The sequence below is a fragment of the Mobula birostris genome, chromosome 6 (assembly GCF_030028105.1).
Source record: "Mobula birostris isolate sMobBir1 chromosome 6, sMobBir1.hap1, whole genome shotgun sequence".
NCBI classification, from domain to species: Eukaryota; Metazoa; Chordata; class Chondrichthyes; order Myliobatiformes; family Myliobatidae; genus Mobula; species Mobula birostris.
The window spans coordinates 69,485,900-69,500,907 of record NC_092375.1 but is presented as its reverse complement, the minus strand read 5'-3'; the positions used below and the strand labels follow the sequence as shown (position 1 = coordinate 69,500,907).

Genomic DNA, 15,008 nt, shown 5'->3' with positions numbered 1-15,008 from the left:
AGGCCATTCTTTCCATGACAAAATTCATGTTCTACGCAACTCTCCTCCCACTGAGTAACCCTCAATTCCCCTCTCCCTTAGCTATTCCCCTTGCAGCCTTGTAAGCATATCTGTAATCTTCACAAAGTGACCAATTCTATCAAAACCTTCATAATTTTAAAGACCCCTATTATGTCACTACTCTGCTTTTTTTTTCTCAGGAGATATTGACCTTACAAAGTTCTTATCCTGCTTTCTATTTTGCTTTACAATCAACTCACTGCACTGCATAAGTTGAGTTAATGCCAGTAGGTTTTATGAGATGGTGCTTATGCCTGACAACAGTGATTTATTTCTACTTGTTTTGAGTAGATGAGTACTTATTGTTATTGATTTTAAGTGTTAATAAATGTTTTGAAATAGTCTTCTGTTGAAGCAGCTATGCATACTAAGATACAATTCTAGCAATGGCTTTCAAATTTCAGTATCCTACCCAAGACATCACCTTCTGCCTGGTAGTCTGCATTCTGAGGACATAAACACTGAATTTTCCAGTTCCAGGTAACCTGGTATCCCTCTGTTACTTTGGTTTCTACCCCATTCCTCCTACACCCACCCAAGTCCACTCCTCCCAAGCTGCCATCGCCCTATCTCTTTCTTCTCCTCAACTCTCCAACTACCCATCAACTACACACTCCTTCCACTGGGTCCCTTCCCTCGAATATTCCTTCTTGCCCACCCCACCTCTCTTGTTTGGTCCCAAGCTCAATCTTGCTTTTCCTATCAAATTCCATCTTCTACAGCCTTTGGCTGCCTCCATCTATCACCTTCCAATCTCTGTCACTATTTCCACTCTTTCCTCCTGCACCTTCCTACTACCCCTCTTCACCTGGATTCACCTATCACCACATCCTCCCCTCACCTGTTTAGAATGGCTAACTTTCAGTCTAGATGAAGAGTCTTGATTTGAAATGTTCAGTTATAGAATTACAAATATCTTTCAATAACTGGAACCTACGTATATAACAGTCCTCACCGATATTCTCATTCCTTAAGCTGCAGATATTAATTCTAATTATACAGCCTCACTGTAATGTCAATATCCACTTTGCACGTTAACAGGACGGACACAATAAGCAACAAATTTACACAGAAGCCCAATGTCTGTGTCACTGACATTTTGAAGAGTTTAATTGTTGATAACTGATTTTTTTTTCCCTCTGTTCTCACCTTTACGTAGGTTTGTTCTGTTTCCACCAGTTCACAGATAACCTTGCGCAGTTTATCTGCATCAGTCAGCTGTCGAGGTGGTATTTGCTGTGGTAAAGATTCCAAAGGTTGTGACGACATGCTCAGTGGGTTTAACTCATGCAGACCATGACAAAATGCTGTTACTTGCTCAGTGCTCTACAAAAGAAAATAAGGAACAAAAGCTGACTTTTATAATATCCTTTGCTGTGAAAAAAATTTGTATTTAAACACAGTGGCTCAGTGGCTGGGACACTCAATGAATCATGTTATCACAAACCATTTTAAATAGCTGAGAGCATATGGTGATGTTTATGGATTATATCTTGAAGCTACATTTAACTGCATTGCACATATAATTTAAATGATCTGAAAGCTCCTTCATACCAATATAGAGTCATAGAGTAATACAACACAGAAACTGTCCCTTTAGCCACAATACCCATCTCATCTTGTCTCATTTGCCCACATTTTGCCCATATCCCTCAAAACCTTTCCTATCCAGAAATGTACAGAACCTGTCCAAATGCCCAACACCTCGTGATCCTGTGCACGTGAAGCTCTATACCAATTGGTGATGACACCACTCAGAATCATCGCAACAGTACATCTACAGAAATTTGCAAAATCTAGGGAAAAATAAACTTTCTCCAAGGTACGATAGAAACCAGCCTCCTCTCCACGAACTCTGTCTACACTTCTCACTGTCTCAGTAAAGCAGCCAACATAATCAAAGATCCCACCCACCCCAGACATTCTCTTTTCCCTTCTCCCATCGGGTAGAAGATAAAAAAAAAGCCCGAAAGCATGTACCATCATGCTCAAGGCCAACTTTTACCTCACTGTTATAAGACTATTGAATAGTTCCCTAGTGTGATAAGATCAATGCTTGATCTCATAATCTACCTCATTATGGTCTTGCACCTTATTGTCTGTCTGCAATGTACGTTCTCTGTAGCTGTTGCACTTCATTCTACATTCTGTAATTGTTTTACCTTGTACTTCCTCAATACACTGTGTAATGAATTTGTCTGTATGAACAGTATGCAAGACATGCTTTTCACTGTACCTTGGTACATATGACAATAATAAACCAATTCCAACTTCCATTATTATAAACTGCTCATTAAAGATCAAATTATTTTGAATTCTTAAAGACACCTTGTGCAATCTTTCAACTACAATAAATTATTCACTTAAAATGAGAAAATAAATATTTTTAGCTCTAAAATTCTATGTGTGCTTCCAAAAGTAGATCAGATCGCAGTTTCCAGGTTTCAAAGTTGGAATCAGAATCAGATTTACGGCTGCTTATGACAAATTCTGTTGTTTTGTGACAGCAGTACAGCGCAAGACATAAGAGTACAGGTACAAAATAAAAGTGCAAAAGCCAAGGTAGTGTTCATGAAACATTCAGCGGTCTCATGGCAAAAAGGAAGCAGCTATTCTTAAAACGTTGAGTGTGCATCTTCAGGCTCCTATACCTCCTCCCCAATGGTAGTACTGCGAAGAGGGGATGTTCCAGATGGTGAGGATCTCTAATTATGGATGCTGCCTTCTTGAGGCAGCACCTCTTGAACATGTCCTCAGTGGTGTAAGGGTTTGTGCCTGTGATGGAACTGACTGAATCTACAACCCTCTGCAGCCTCTAGTGATCCTGTGCATATGAAGCTCTATACCAGTTGGTGATGCCACCAGTCAGAATCTTTGCAACAGTACGTCTACAGAAATTTGCAAGAACCTTTGGTGATAGATAAAACCTCCTCAAACTTCTAACGAAGCAGAACCACTTGCTTGTGTTCTTTGTGATTGCATCAATAAATTGGGCCCAGGATAGATCTTCTGAGATGTTGACACCCAGGAATTTGAAGCTACTCACCCTTTCCACTGCTGCCCCCTCATTGAAGACAGGCGTCTGTTCTCCTGACTTCTCCTTCCTGAAATCCACAAGCAATTCCTTGGTATTGGTGACATTGAATGCGAAGCTCTTGTGACATCACTCACCAGCCGATCTATCTCACTCCTATACACATCCTCGTCACCATCTGAGATTCTGTTAACAATGGCGTCATCAGCAAGTTCATTGATGCACTTGACGAGTGTCTAGCCACACTGTCATGAGTGTACAGAGATAACAGCAGTGGGCTAAGCACACATTTATGAGGTGCACCTGTGTTGACAGTCAATGAGGAGACATAATCACCATTCTGTACCGACTGTAATCTCTCGATAAGGAAGACAAAGACTCAGTTGCAGGTTTTACTGGAAGTGGGGTGGGTACAGAGGTCCAGGTTTTGAAGCTTATTGATTAGTGAGGGGATAATGATGTTGAACTCCAAATTGTAAATGATAAACAGCAGCCTGGTGTAAGTTTTGCTGTTGTCTAGGTGCTTCAAGGCCAAGTGGAAAGCAAGTGAAATTGCGCCCACTGTAGATCTGTTGTGGTCATAGGCAATTTGCAGTGGGTCCAGGTTCTTGCTTGGGCAGTTATAATTCTAGCCATGACCAACCTCTCAAAGCACTTCATCACAGTAGATGTGAGTGCTGCTAGGCAACAGTCTTTGAGGCAGCTCACCCTGCACTTCTTGGGCACTGCTATGATGCTGCTCTTCTAAAGCAGGTGAAAAACCTCCAACTGCATCAGTGAGAGGTTAAAGATGTCCTTGAACATACCAACCAGTTGGTCAGCACAGATTTTCAGGACCCTGCCAAGTATATCATCAGGGGTCTAACACTTGCTAAGGTTCATCCTCTCGAAAAAATGTTCTGACGTCGCCCTCTCAGACAGAGTTCACACGGTCGCCACATGCTGTTAGGTTTATATAGATTTATTCTGCATCTTGCTTTGGCATGCTGTTTTGTTTCATGCCTGAAAGCTGTATGTGAGATTTAAATTATTAGGATATGCCACATAAATTCCATTTATTAACCTTAGCATAGCTCTACAGGGAATTCAAGTTTAAAACTAGCTATTATACATAGATCCATGAATTCTTAAAAATAAGTTATCACCAGATGGTTTAACAAAATAAAACTCTTGCTAAGGGACAGTGTAGGAAAGGGAAATAACTTACATTGAAACCACTCCGTTTCTTTTCTTTCTTTTTGTACAATTAGCAAACCCAAACGAGCTCCTACACACTTGAAAAGTCACTGTAAGTACATTTATAGCCTGCACATTTGGATGGTTTTATAATTGCATTTACTTATTTCTCTGTCAATGATTATACAGGACTGATTTACATGAAACATTTGGCTCATCAAGGCTTCAGTGAGGAGAGGCATAGGCTAAAGGTAAATTGTTTTTCATTATTTATTCTTTCTTTCTTTATTATTACACATTTAGAAGAGTGGGGATGCCAGGCAAGATAGTGGAATGTTCCTCTTGTGGGATGTGGGAAGGCAGGAGGACCATCACTGTCTCTGACGACTACACCTGCAAGAAGTGCATCCAGCTGCAGCTTCTAACAAACTGTCTAATGGAGTTGGAGGTGAAACTGGAATAAATGCAGATCATTCGCGAGCTGAGGGATTGAGAGAGAGGATGAGAAAGGGAAAGTGGATAGGCAGCCAGCACAGAGTACCCCTGTAGCCATCCCCCTCAACAACAGGTACACTGTTTTGGATACTATTGGGGGGGGGGGTGCGGGGAATGACAAAGGAAAGTCATAGCTGTCAAGTCTCTGGCACTGAATCTGGCCCTGTGGCTCAGAAGTGGAAGGAGTAGAAGAAGAGAGCTGTAGTGATAGGGGATTCATTGGTTAGGGGAACAAAAAGGAAGTTCTGTGGACAAGAACAAGATTCCAGATAGTATGATGTTTCCAGGGTGACAGGGTCAGGGACATCTCCGATCAAGTCCACAGCATTCTTTAAGTGAGAGGGTGAGCAGCAAGAGGTTGTAGTCCACGCCGGTACCAATGACACAGGTAGAAGGGGTGGCAGGGTCCTTCAAAGTGAGTTCAGGGTGTTAGGTGCCAAGTTAAAGGACAGGATCTCCAGTGTTGTGATCTCAGGATATACTGAGTTGTGTATAATTCAACACAAGGAGAATTGTAGAAAAAGAGGACGAGCTTAGGGCATGGCTGAGCATCTAGAATTATGATACTGAAGCCATTACTAAGATTTGGAGGGACAAGACTGGCAGCTTAGTGTTCTGGGATTCATTGTTTTAGACATGATAGAATGGGAGGGATTAAAGGAGGAAGGGTGGCATTAACTGGACTCTCTCACAGTGGTGTCTGAAAAGAGGGTGCTGTCTAAGTTGCATGCCATCTTGGTCAATATCTCCCATCCACTACATAATGTACTGGGTGGGCACAGGAGTACATTCAGCCAGAGACTCATTCCTCCAAGATGCAGCACAGAGTGTCATAGGAAGTCATTCCTGCCTGTGGCCATCAAACTTTACAACTCCTCCCTTGGAGGGTCAGACACCCTGAGCCGATAGACTGGTCCTGAACTTATTTCATAATTTACTGGCATAATTTACATATTACTATTTAACTATTTATGGTTCCATTACTATTTATTATTTATGGTGCAACTGTAACGAAAACCAATTTCCCCCGGGATCAATAAAGTATGACTATGACTATGACTATTACTAGTCAGGGAAAATGCCATGACAGTGCTCAGAGAGGACAGATTGAAGAGCTTGTCTAATGAGGCTTTATGGGTAGAACTGGGAATAAAAAAGGTATGACCACACTAATGAGATTATATTATAGACTAACAGTTTTCGTGGGATTTAGAGGAGCAAATTTGTAGAGAAATTGCAGACTGTTGTAAGAAACATAAGGTTGTGGTAGTACGAAGATGATTTTAACTTTCCACATGTTGACTGGGACCCGTATACTATTAAAGAGCTGGATGGGAAAGAGACTGTCAAATGTGTTCAGGACAGTTTCCTTAATCAACACATGGAAGTCCCAGCTAGGGACCATGCAACACTAGATCTCTAGTTCAGGAATGAGTCAGGGCAGTTGACAGAAGTTTATGTAAGGAAACACTTTACATTTAGTGATCATAATGCCCTTAGTTTCAAGGCAATTATGGAAAATAATAGGCCTGGTTCTCGGGTTAACATTCTAAATTGAGGAAAGGCCAGTTTTGATAGTATCAGAAAGGATCAGGCAAGTGTGGATTTGGACAGTTTTTTTCTGGCAAATCTGTGCTTGGTAAGTGGGTGCCCTTCAAAAGTGAAAATTTGAGAGCTGAGTTTGAATGTTCCTGTCAGAATAAAAAGGCAAGGGTTACAGGTTTAGGGAACTTGGTTTTTGGGAGATATTGAGGCTCTGGTTAAGAAAAAGGAGGTGCATAGCAGGTATAAGCAGATAGGAACAAATGAGGTACCTGAGAAGGAGAAGAAATGCAAGAGAACACTTAAGAAGGAAATCAGGACAGCAATGAGAAACCATGAGGTTGCTCTAGCAGACAAGCTAAAGGAGATTCCTAAAGGCCTCTGCAGATATACTAAAAGCAAAACCAAAGTTCAAAGTACATTTATTATCAAACTATGTATCTTATATACAGCCTTAAGATTCATCTCCTTACAGGCAGCAACAAACCAAAGAAACTAAATAGAACCCATTAGACTGCCAAATGTGCAGATAAAAAACAAAGCATGCAAACGATAAAAGTAAGCAAATAACATTCAGAACTGAAGTCCACAGTCACAAAACCAGTCTTCACTATAGCTGATTCAGGAGCCCATTAATTGCAGACACAGCCTCCGTTCAGCGCAGAGACAAGCGAACTTAGTGGAGCAGTGAACTGAACTGGCCTGTCCCTCACTTCCAGCCACCAGCACCCTAACCATTTCAATCTGGCTCTCGGACCTGGGTCTGGGCCCCACTGCCTCAGTTTGGCCCATACACGACCTTTGGAATTCAGCCCTCTGCTTAAATTGGTCAAATCTCAGGTCTTTCCTTACTCTGGGGCGCTGCCTCCCTTGCCTCACCTCGGTTCTGCCACATCAAATCGTCTCCGTTCCAGTAATGGCCAAACATTGGCTCGTTCTCCGCTCTCAGGGCCAGCCCCCACCGCCTCAATTTGGCCCACATATGACATGCCACAACCATCCTGCACCGCAAAAATGCCAGGTCGTACAGGCAGTTCAAAGTCTTGACTCCAAAATGGAAGTTACAAGCTATTGATTGCAATGCTCATATCTGAGAAAAAGTGCAATCAATACAGAAATTTATAGTTGTGTTCGTTGTTGCTGTGCTTCACCAGTGCCACTTTAAACCGGAAGCATAGCAAGGGACAGAATGGTCTTCTGGTAGATCAGAGTGGTAACTTACATATGGAGCCACAAAAGATTGGGGTGATCTTAGAGATTTTTTTGCATCTGTATTTACAGGGATATGAACACAGTCTACAGATGTGAGGCAATGCAACAAGATGGTCATAGACCCTATACAGATTACAGATGACAAGGTGTTTGCTGTCTTGAGGTAAATTAGGGTGGATAAATCCCTAAGACCTGACAAGGTGTTCCCTCAGTCCTTGTGGGAGCCTAGTGCAGAAATTGCACGGGCCCTAGCAGAGATATTTAAATCATCCTTAGACACAGGTAAGGTACTGCCAAACTGGAGGATAGCGAACGTTGTTCTGTAGTGTAAGAAAAGCTGTAAGAATAAGCCAGGAAATTATAATAGGCTGGTGAGCCTGACATCAGCAGTAGGAAAGTTATCGGAAGATATTCTAAGGGATTGGTTATTTAAGTATTTGAATAGACGGGGACTGGTTAGGGATAGTCAACATGGCTTTGTGCATGGTAAATCGTGTCTAAGCAATCTTATGGAGTTTTTCAAGGAAATTACCAAGAAAGTTAATGAAGGCACGGCAGTGGATGTTTCCTCCATGAACTTTAGCAAGGCCTTTGATAAGGTTCCACATTGGAGGTTGGTCAAGAAGGTTCAGTCGCTCAGCATTCAAGATGAGGTAGTAAATTGGATTACATTGGCTTAGTGGAAGACGACAGAGAGTAGTAGTAGATGGTTGCCTATCTGACTGGAGGCCTGTGACTAGTGGAGTATCTCAGGAATTGATGCTGGGTTCATTGTTTTTTGCCATCTAATATCAAAGATCTTGCTGATAATATGATAAACTGGATCAGGAAATTTGCAGATAACATCAAGATTATGGGTGTAGTGGACAGCAAGGAAAATGATCAAAGCTTCCAGTGGGATCTGGACCAGCTGGAAAAATGAGGTGAAAAATCAAGATGGAATTTAATGCAGATAAGTGTGAGGTGTTGCACTTTGGTAGGACCAACCACAGTAGGACTTACACAGTGTGCAATAGGGCACTGAGGAGTGTGGTAGAACAGAGGGATCTCGTAATACAGATTAATACTTCTTTGAAAGCGGCATCACAGGTAGATAGGGTCATACATAGGCCTTCATAAATCAATGTACTTACAGGAGTTGGGATGCTATGTGGAAGTTGTATAAGACGTTGCTGTGGCCTGATTTGGAGTATTGTCTCCAGGAAAGATGTAAATAAGATTTAAGGAATGCAGAGAAAATTTACAAAGATGTTGCCAGGACTTGAGGATTTAAGTTATAGGGGCTTTATTCCTTATATAGGGAGATTTGATAGATGTGTACAAAATTATGATAGGGTAAATGCAAGCAGGCTCTTTCCACTGAGGTTGGGTGAGACTACCTAGAGGTTATGGATGAAGGGTGAAAAGTGAAATGTTTAAGGGGAATATGAGGGGAAACAACTTCATTCAGAGGGTGGTGAGAGTGTGGAGCGAGCTGCCAGCACAACTGGTGGATGCAGGGTCGATTTCAGCATTTAAGAGAAACTTGGATATGTACATTGATGGGAAGGGTATGTAGGGCTATGGTCCGAGTGCTGGTCAGCACAGACTAGATAGGCTGAAGGGCCTGTTTCTGTGTTGTAGTGTTGTGTGACTCTATGATTCTACTTCGGCATAACATCTGTACAATTAAATTATACTGTGGAATACAAACCGAAGAATGATTGACTTTTGTTTACGATTCCTCTGTTACTATTCAATGGAAGCATTAACAAATTTACTTTAAATGAGTTAGTTTTACCATTGAAGTAGCAGGGGATGTTTCAGAATCCTCTAGTCCAATTCCCATTGAAATTCAGTAATCAAGTTAGTTTAAAATTCTTGGTATTAACTTAACAAAGACTTGCCAAGAATTATTAGCCCCCACATTTCCAATTAGAAGCCTTGATGAACTTTGAAGTGTAATGAATATTAGCATTGCTGGAGTCATGTTACATAACCAATCTTCTTTAAGGACCTCCAATAGTTTCCCAAATTTATTCTGTTTCATTTGCAACACAATTTTAGTTGTATTCCCATAAATCAGAAACAACCTTAATATCTGGAAAATTAAATGCAACAAAAATGCCTGCTTGCCTCTTTGATTTTAATTTATCAACACAACTAAGCCTTTGTTGTGTGATCTGAATGAGTGGAAAAATCGTCAGATGCCTCTGGCCTAACAGTAGGAGACAGGGTGGATTTAGGAGGCAGTGAAGGAGGGGGAGAAATTAATGGCAGCAAAGGAAAAAATTAGGAATCTGAGTAACAATCATAGGCGTACAATTGAATTGTAAAATCTAAACTAGCAAGTTTCCAATGGAATACTTCCCAATTCCCAACTTGCTAAAGGTCTGATTGCCGCCAGCAATTATTGATATGTTATGTGGAAAATATTGAAAAAGGAAGAACCAAAAGTATAATGAGAGAAAAAATAATGTGCTTTAGAACAGCGGCAAGCCTGGAAATTTGCAGTAACAAGATTAAGAGTGACAATAAAATGGATTTACCACAGGGATGATTAAAGCCCCATATTATCAACATGAAAGAACAACTAAGAAGTTACTGGTTTCTCATTAAAAGGGTGGAGGTAACGAAAGTAATTACAGTGATTACATTATCAAATATTGGAGTGACAACTATTCCAAATGAGTCAAATGATTCAGATTAAAACCTCCAGCCAATGAATCCTATATCCTATACAAACTGAAGAAATTTTAAACTCTTTCTTTAGTTACTTGAACACACTTGAAGTGACTCAGGAACTGGTGGACAATAACTTATAATAAGCAAAATTAGGTTGTTAGTTTGTTCAAGTAAAAGTTCCAATGAATTATTTCATTTGGTTTTGTTTAAATAGATTAGCCTTCAACATTTTTAATTACCCTTAAAAATTTAAATTGTGAGTCATTAGGTCAGGACAAAGTTGCTTTGAAAGCATAAATCAAGCCATCTCTCACACAGCGACTTATTGTATGGGTAATTATGTCCTCCCATCCTCACGTTAACACAATGCTACAAATTCCTCAAAATGTAGAGGAACATCTTGCCGCAATTTTTTAATAGTTTAAATTAATCAATATTTCATTTGACATCACTAAAAATATTAAAAGTATAAAGTCCCTCAGATCAGAAGTAGTTCAATTACTGTAATATTAACCTGTTAGATCAAACAATTTTAAGATTATACCCCTTAAGCACATTGTTTTTATTTCTTCAGTTGATTTTGTATGTTTAGCCAGTACTGAATCAGAGACAAATGATTCTTGAAACTATCACCTTTACTCATACCTTGTGGTATACTTAGATTAGATCAGATTAGATTAGATTATGAGGACATTTAGTCCTCATTTATTGTCATTTAGAAATGCATGCATTAAAAAATGATACAATGTTCCTCCAGAATGATATCACAAGAAACACTGGACAAACCAAGACTAAAACTGACAAAACCACATATTTGTAACATATAGTCACAACAGTGCAAAGCAATACCGTAATTTGATAAACAGCAGACCATGGGCACGGTAAAAAAAAGTCTCAAAGTCCCAATAGACTCATCATCTCACGCAGACGGTAGAAGGGAGAAACTCTTCCTGCCATGAACCTCCAAGCGCTGCAAACTTGCCGATGCAGCATCATTGGAAGCACCCAACCACAGCGGACTCTGAGTCCGTCCGAAAACTTCTAGCCTCCGACCAGCCCTTCAACACCAAGCACTGAGCACCATCCTCTGCCAAGCGCTTCGACCCCGCCCGGCCGCCGAGCAACAAGCAAAGCCGAGGACTCGGGGCCTTCCCCTCCGGAGATTCAGGATCACACAGTAGCAGCAGCAGCAAAGCAGGCATTTCAGAAGTTTCACCAGATGCTCCTCCATGCTCTCACGTCCGTCTCCATCAAATCAGGATTGTGCACGGCACCCTACTTGACAGATAACAGACATCACCACCGGAGTGGCCGCTGCGAGCTGTGTCGCGCCGCCATCTTCTCCTCTCCTTTAATTTCAGTCCTGAGATAATGTAGCTTTATTGATGTTCCCATCTTTTATATATGATTCAAAATCCAACCCCACATTCTTTTAACTGCTGTAGTGATTCAGCATATTGGCAAAGACCCACTAAAACTATTTCAAGTAAAGCAAGAAGTCCCGGTATTTTAGCGAATATCCCTCTTCAACTATTGCTTTCAATTTTAAAAGGATAATTGTTCAGTTATCTCAATTTATCTTGAGAGTTAATGTTATGCACAGACCATCTACCATGTACATAACAGTGTACTTCAAAATTCAATACAATGCTTTCAACCATTTCTGATAAACATAAAATAATTTGAATAAAATCATCAAGAGATGGTGGAGATGTTGAAACAGGAAACAGTTGAGGCCGGTTCATTGGCTATATTTAAGAGGGAGTTAGATATGGCCCTTGTGGCTACAGGGATCAGGGGGTATGGAGGGAAGGCTGGGGCGGGGTTCTGAGTTGGATGATCAGCCATGATCATAATAAATGGCAGTGCAGGCTCGAAGGGCCGAATGGCCTACTCCTGCACCTATTTTCTATGTTTCTATGTGATTTCTTCAGAATCTCATGAAAAGGCTGCAAAAACTGAATATTTAGCTTTGGATGGTGGGGGTGGGAGGTAGAGAAAGATACAAGATGAAATGCAAAGACCTGTCATACTTTATGACCTGATCATTTTTGCATTCGTTATCCGTTCCATTCGCATACCGATGTTTGGGATTTTATATGCAGAAAGATGAAGACAGTGCTGAGCCAGAGTTCACTTATAAGTACCTCATAAATATAAGCTTTTCTTCCTTTCTCCACCCATTCGTTAGAAGTGCAAGGAATAGGAATGGGACATTTGGCACTTCAGGTCTAATCTACTGCTCTATTGAATCACATCTGATTTGCATTTTAACTCCATTTATGCCACGGTCTATTTCTGAGCCAAGGTATAATGTACTTTATTAAAAATGCAATTAGACTTTCTGACCTTAAAGCAATAAATCAGTAAAATAAACCACCACCTTATTAGCAAACTATATTGGTGTCATTTTATCTAAGTAGTTCAACATTGACAATTTATTAATATAACATTAGTGTATCCAAATACGTTTCTTCAGATTCCATATGTCATCCACAATATTAAATGATGTTGAAGTGTTCAGTGCTCTCAAAGTACATTTCAAAACCTCAGTTTGTAAGTGAAAGGCACATTCCTAACTGCAAAGTTACTCAACAAAGTAATTCAGTTTTCAATTACCTTGTTTATTCAACAATTATCATTTCTATTTTTATTAGGGCACCATGCATTAGCACAAGTACCCGGTATAATACTCCAGTCCGAGAAAACAATATTCATTGCAACCAAACCCATAGGTGATCTGTCGTTTATGAAAGTAAATTTAAGCCATGTATCACACAATGAAAGAAATGAAAGAAATGAAAGAAAACAATAATTATTTCCACTCTCTGGCACACCTGCATTAGCTTCAGGACATTTCTTAGCTACTGCTGTCTTTTAGAAAATACAATCACTATTATTTCTCATCAACCTACTATCACTCAGTAACATAACCCCTTCCTCAATTCCTTTACGTTCCACCTTGAAATCAAACCTCTTTGACCAAACTCACCCGCCCAATATTTTCAACTATATGAGGAATATTATCCAAAACATCAACTCTATAGGTACTGTTTCACTGTCTCAGCATCTTCAGCATTTTATAATCTCTCCTCCCCCCACCATGGATGTTGATAAATGCTGCTCGACCCACTAAGTTCCTTTAGCAGATCGTTTGTTGCTTCAATTTCCAGTATTACCAGCATTTTCTATTTTCATCCCATAGTTTCATTTAATTTTAAAAGATCTGTCAATCTGCATTTTCATAACTAGCTAGGGAGTATGCCCATTTGGATAACTTTTTCACAGGAAGTATATTAGCAATGGTTTTAAAGCTATAGATCACTTTAAAACTACATTTCAATAGTTAAACCAAAAACAGGTTACCTATGAACAGTACCACATAAGATGAATACTTCATATAAAGATATGGACTAAAATGCTGTTATTTCATTCCCACATAACAATTACATAAATAAATAATTCTTTTCTCTCTGGCACTTGTCATACATTTGAACTATATTTCTGTGAAATTCATGGGCTAAAAAATTGAATGTTATGGCTTTAACACTGCCATGAGGCATTGACAGAAATGAGCAAATCCAGAAAGCATTCAATCATAATTTCACAATAACCTATTTTATATAGGACTACAATTAGCTGAAAGTTTGATTCTTGCTACATTTGGAAATATAACATAAAGCATCTCAACTGTCTCTTCATTTTGAGGGAATCAGAAAAGATATCATTGAAAGAAACCGTTTTTTAAAAATCATTATACCTGTACTGTTACTTATTGAAACAAATTCTATTAAATGTTGACAAAATGTTTTCTTCTGGAAACAACAGGAAATTTCACTTACTCCCACACTCAAATAAGAGTACTTTTATTTTTAAAAGAGGTGATACAAGGAGTGAAAATATGTTAACATATTCACAATGTCACTGGATGGCTACCACCAAAGATAAACACTCGACATAATCAGACTGGATCAAAAATCAGTAAAATCCTCAGAAACACTGAAGAGGAAATCTTCCAGTTCTATATTCATGGCCAGAATCAACTCCTGCCTAAGCAAGGATCAGGACCCACTGCAATTTTCTAATTACCACAACTGGTCTGCAGCAGATGCAATCTTGTTAGCTTTCCACTTAGTCTTGGATCACCTAGACATTAGCAATACCTACTGTATATCAGGCTGCTGCTTATTGGTTACAGCTCAGCATTCAACACCATCGCGTCCTCAGTACTAATCAAAAAGCTCCAAAACCTAGGCCTCTGTACCTCCCTCTGCAAATGGATCCTTGACTTCCTTATTGGGAGATGACAGTCATTGCAGATTGTAAATAATATCTCCTCTTCACTGACAATCAACACTGGCGCATCTCAAGGATGCGTTCTTAGCCCACTGTGTGGCTAGGCACAATGTCAAGTGCCAGTTATTAGATTGCCAATGACACCACTATGTTGGCAGAATTTCAGATAGTAACGATGAGGCATATAGGAGTGAGATAGATCAGTTGGTTGAGAGGTGTCATGACAACTACCTTGCACTCAACATCAGTAAGACCAAGGAATTGATTGTGCACTTCAGGAAGGGGAAGTCGAGGGAACACACTCCAGTCCTCATTGAGGGATCAACAGTGGAAAGAGTGAGCAGTTTCAAGTTCCTGGGTGTCAGTATCTCTGAAAATCTATCCTGGGCCCAACATATTGAAGCAATTACAAAGAAGGCACGACAGAAGTTATAATCCATTAGGAACCTGAGGAGACTTGGTATATCACCAAAAACTCTTGCAAATTTCTACAGATATACTGTGGAGAGCATTCTAACTGGTTGCATCA

At 40.0% G+C, this 15,008-nt stretch overlaps 1 protein-coding gene across 9 annotated transcripts in view; it reads right to left on the bottom strand.

Annotated features, from left to right (window-relative positions):
• LOC140199090 (rho guanine nucleotide exchange factor TIAM1-like) overlaps window positions 1-15,008 on the bottom strand; it is a 299,957-nt gene that overhangs the window by 57,439 nt on the left and 227,510 nt on the right. For all 9 annotated transcript variants that reach the window (XM_072260579.1, XM_072260580.1, XM_072260582.1 and 6 more), the window contains one exon: window positions 1,210-1,386. In XM_072260579.1, the coding sequence (XP_072116680.1) occupies window positions 1,210-1,386 (177 nt within the window). The remainder of the gene's footprint in view (window positions 1-1,209; window positions 1,387-15,008) is intronic.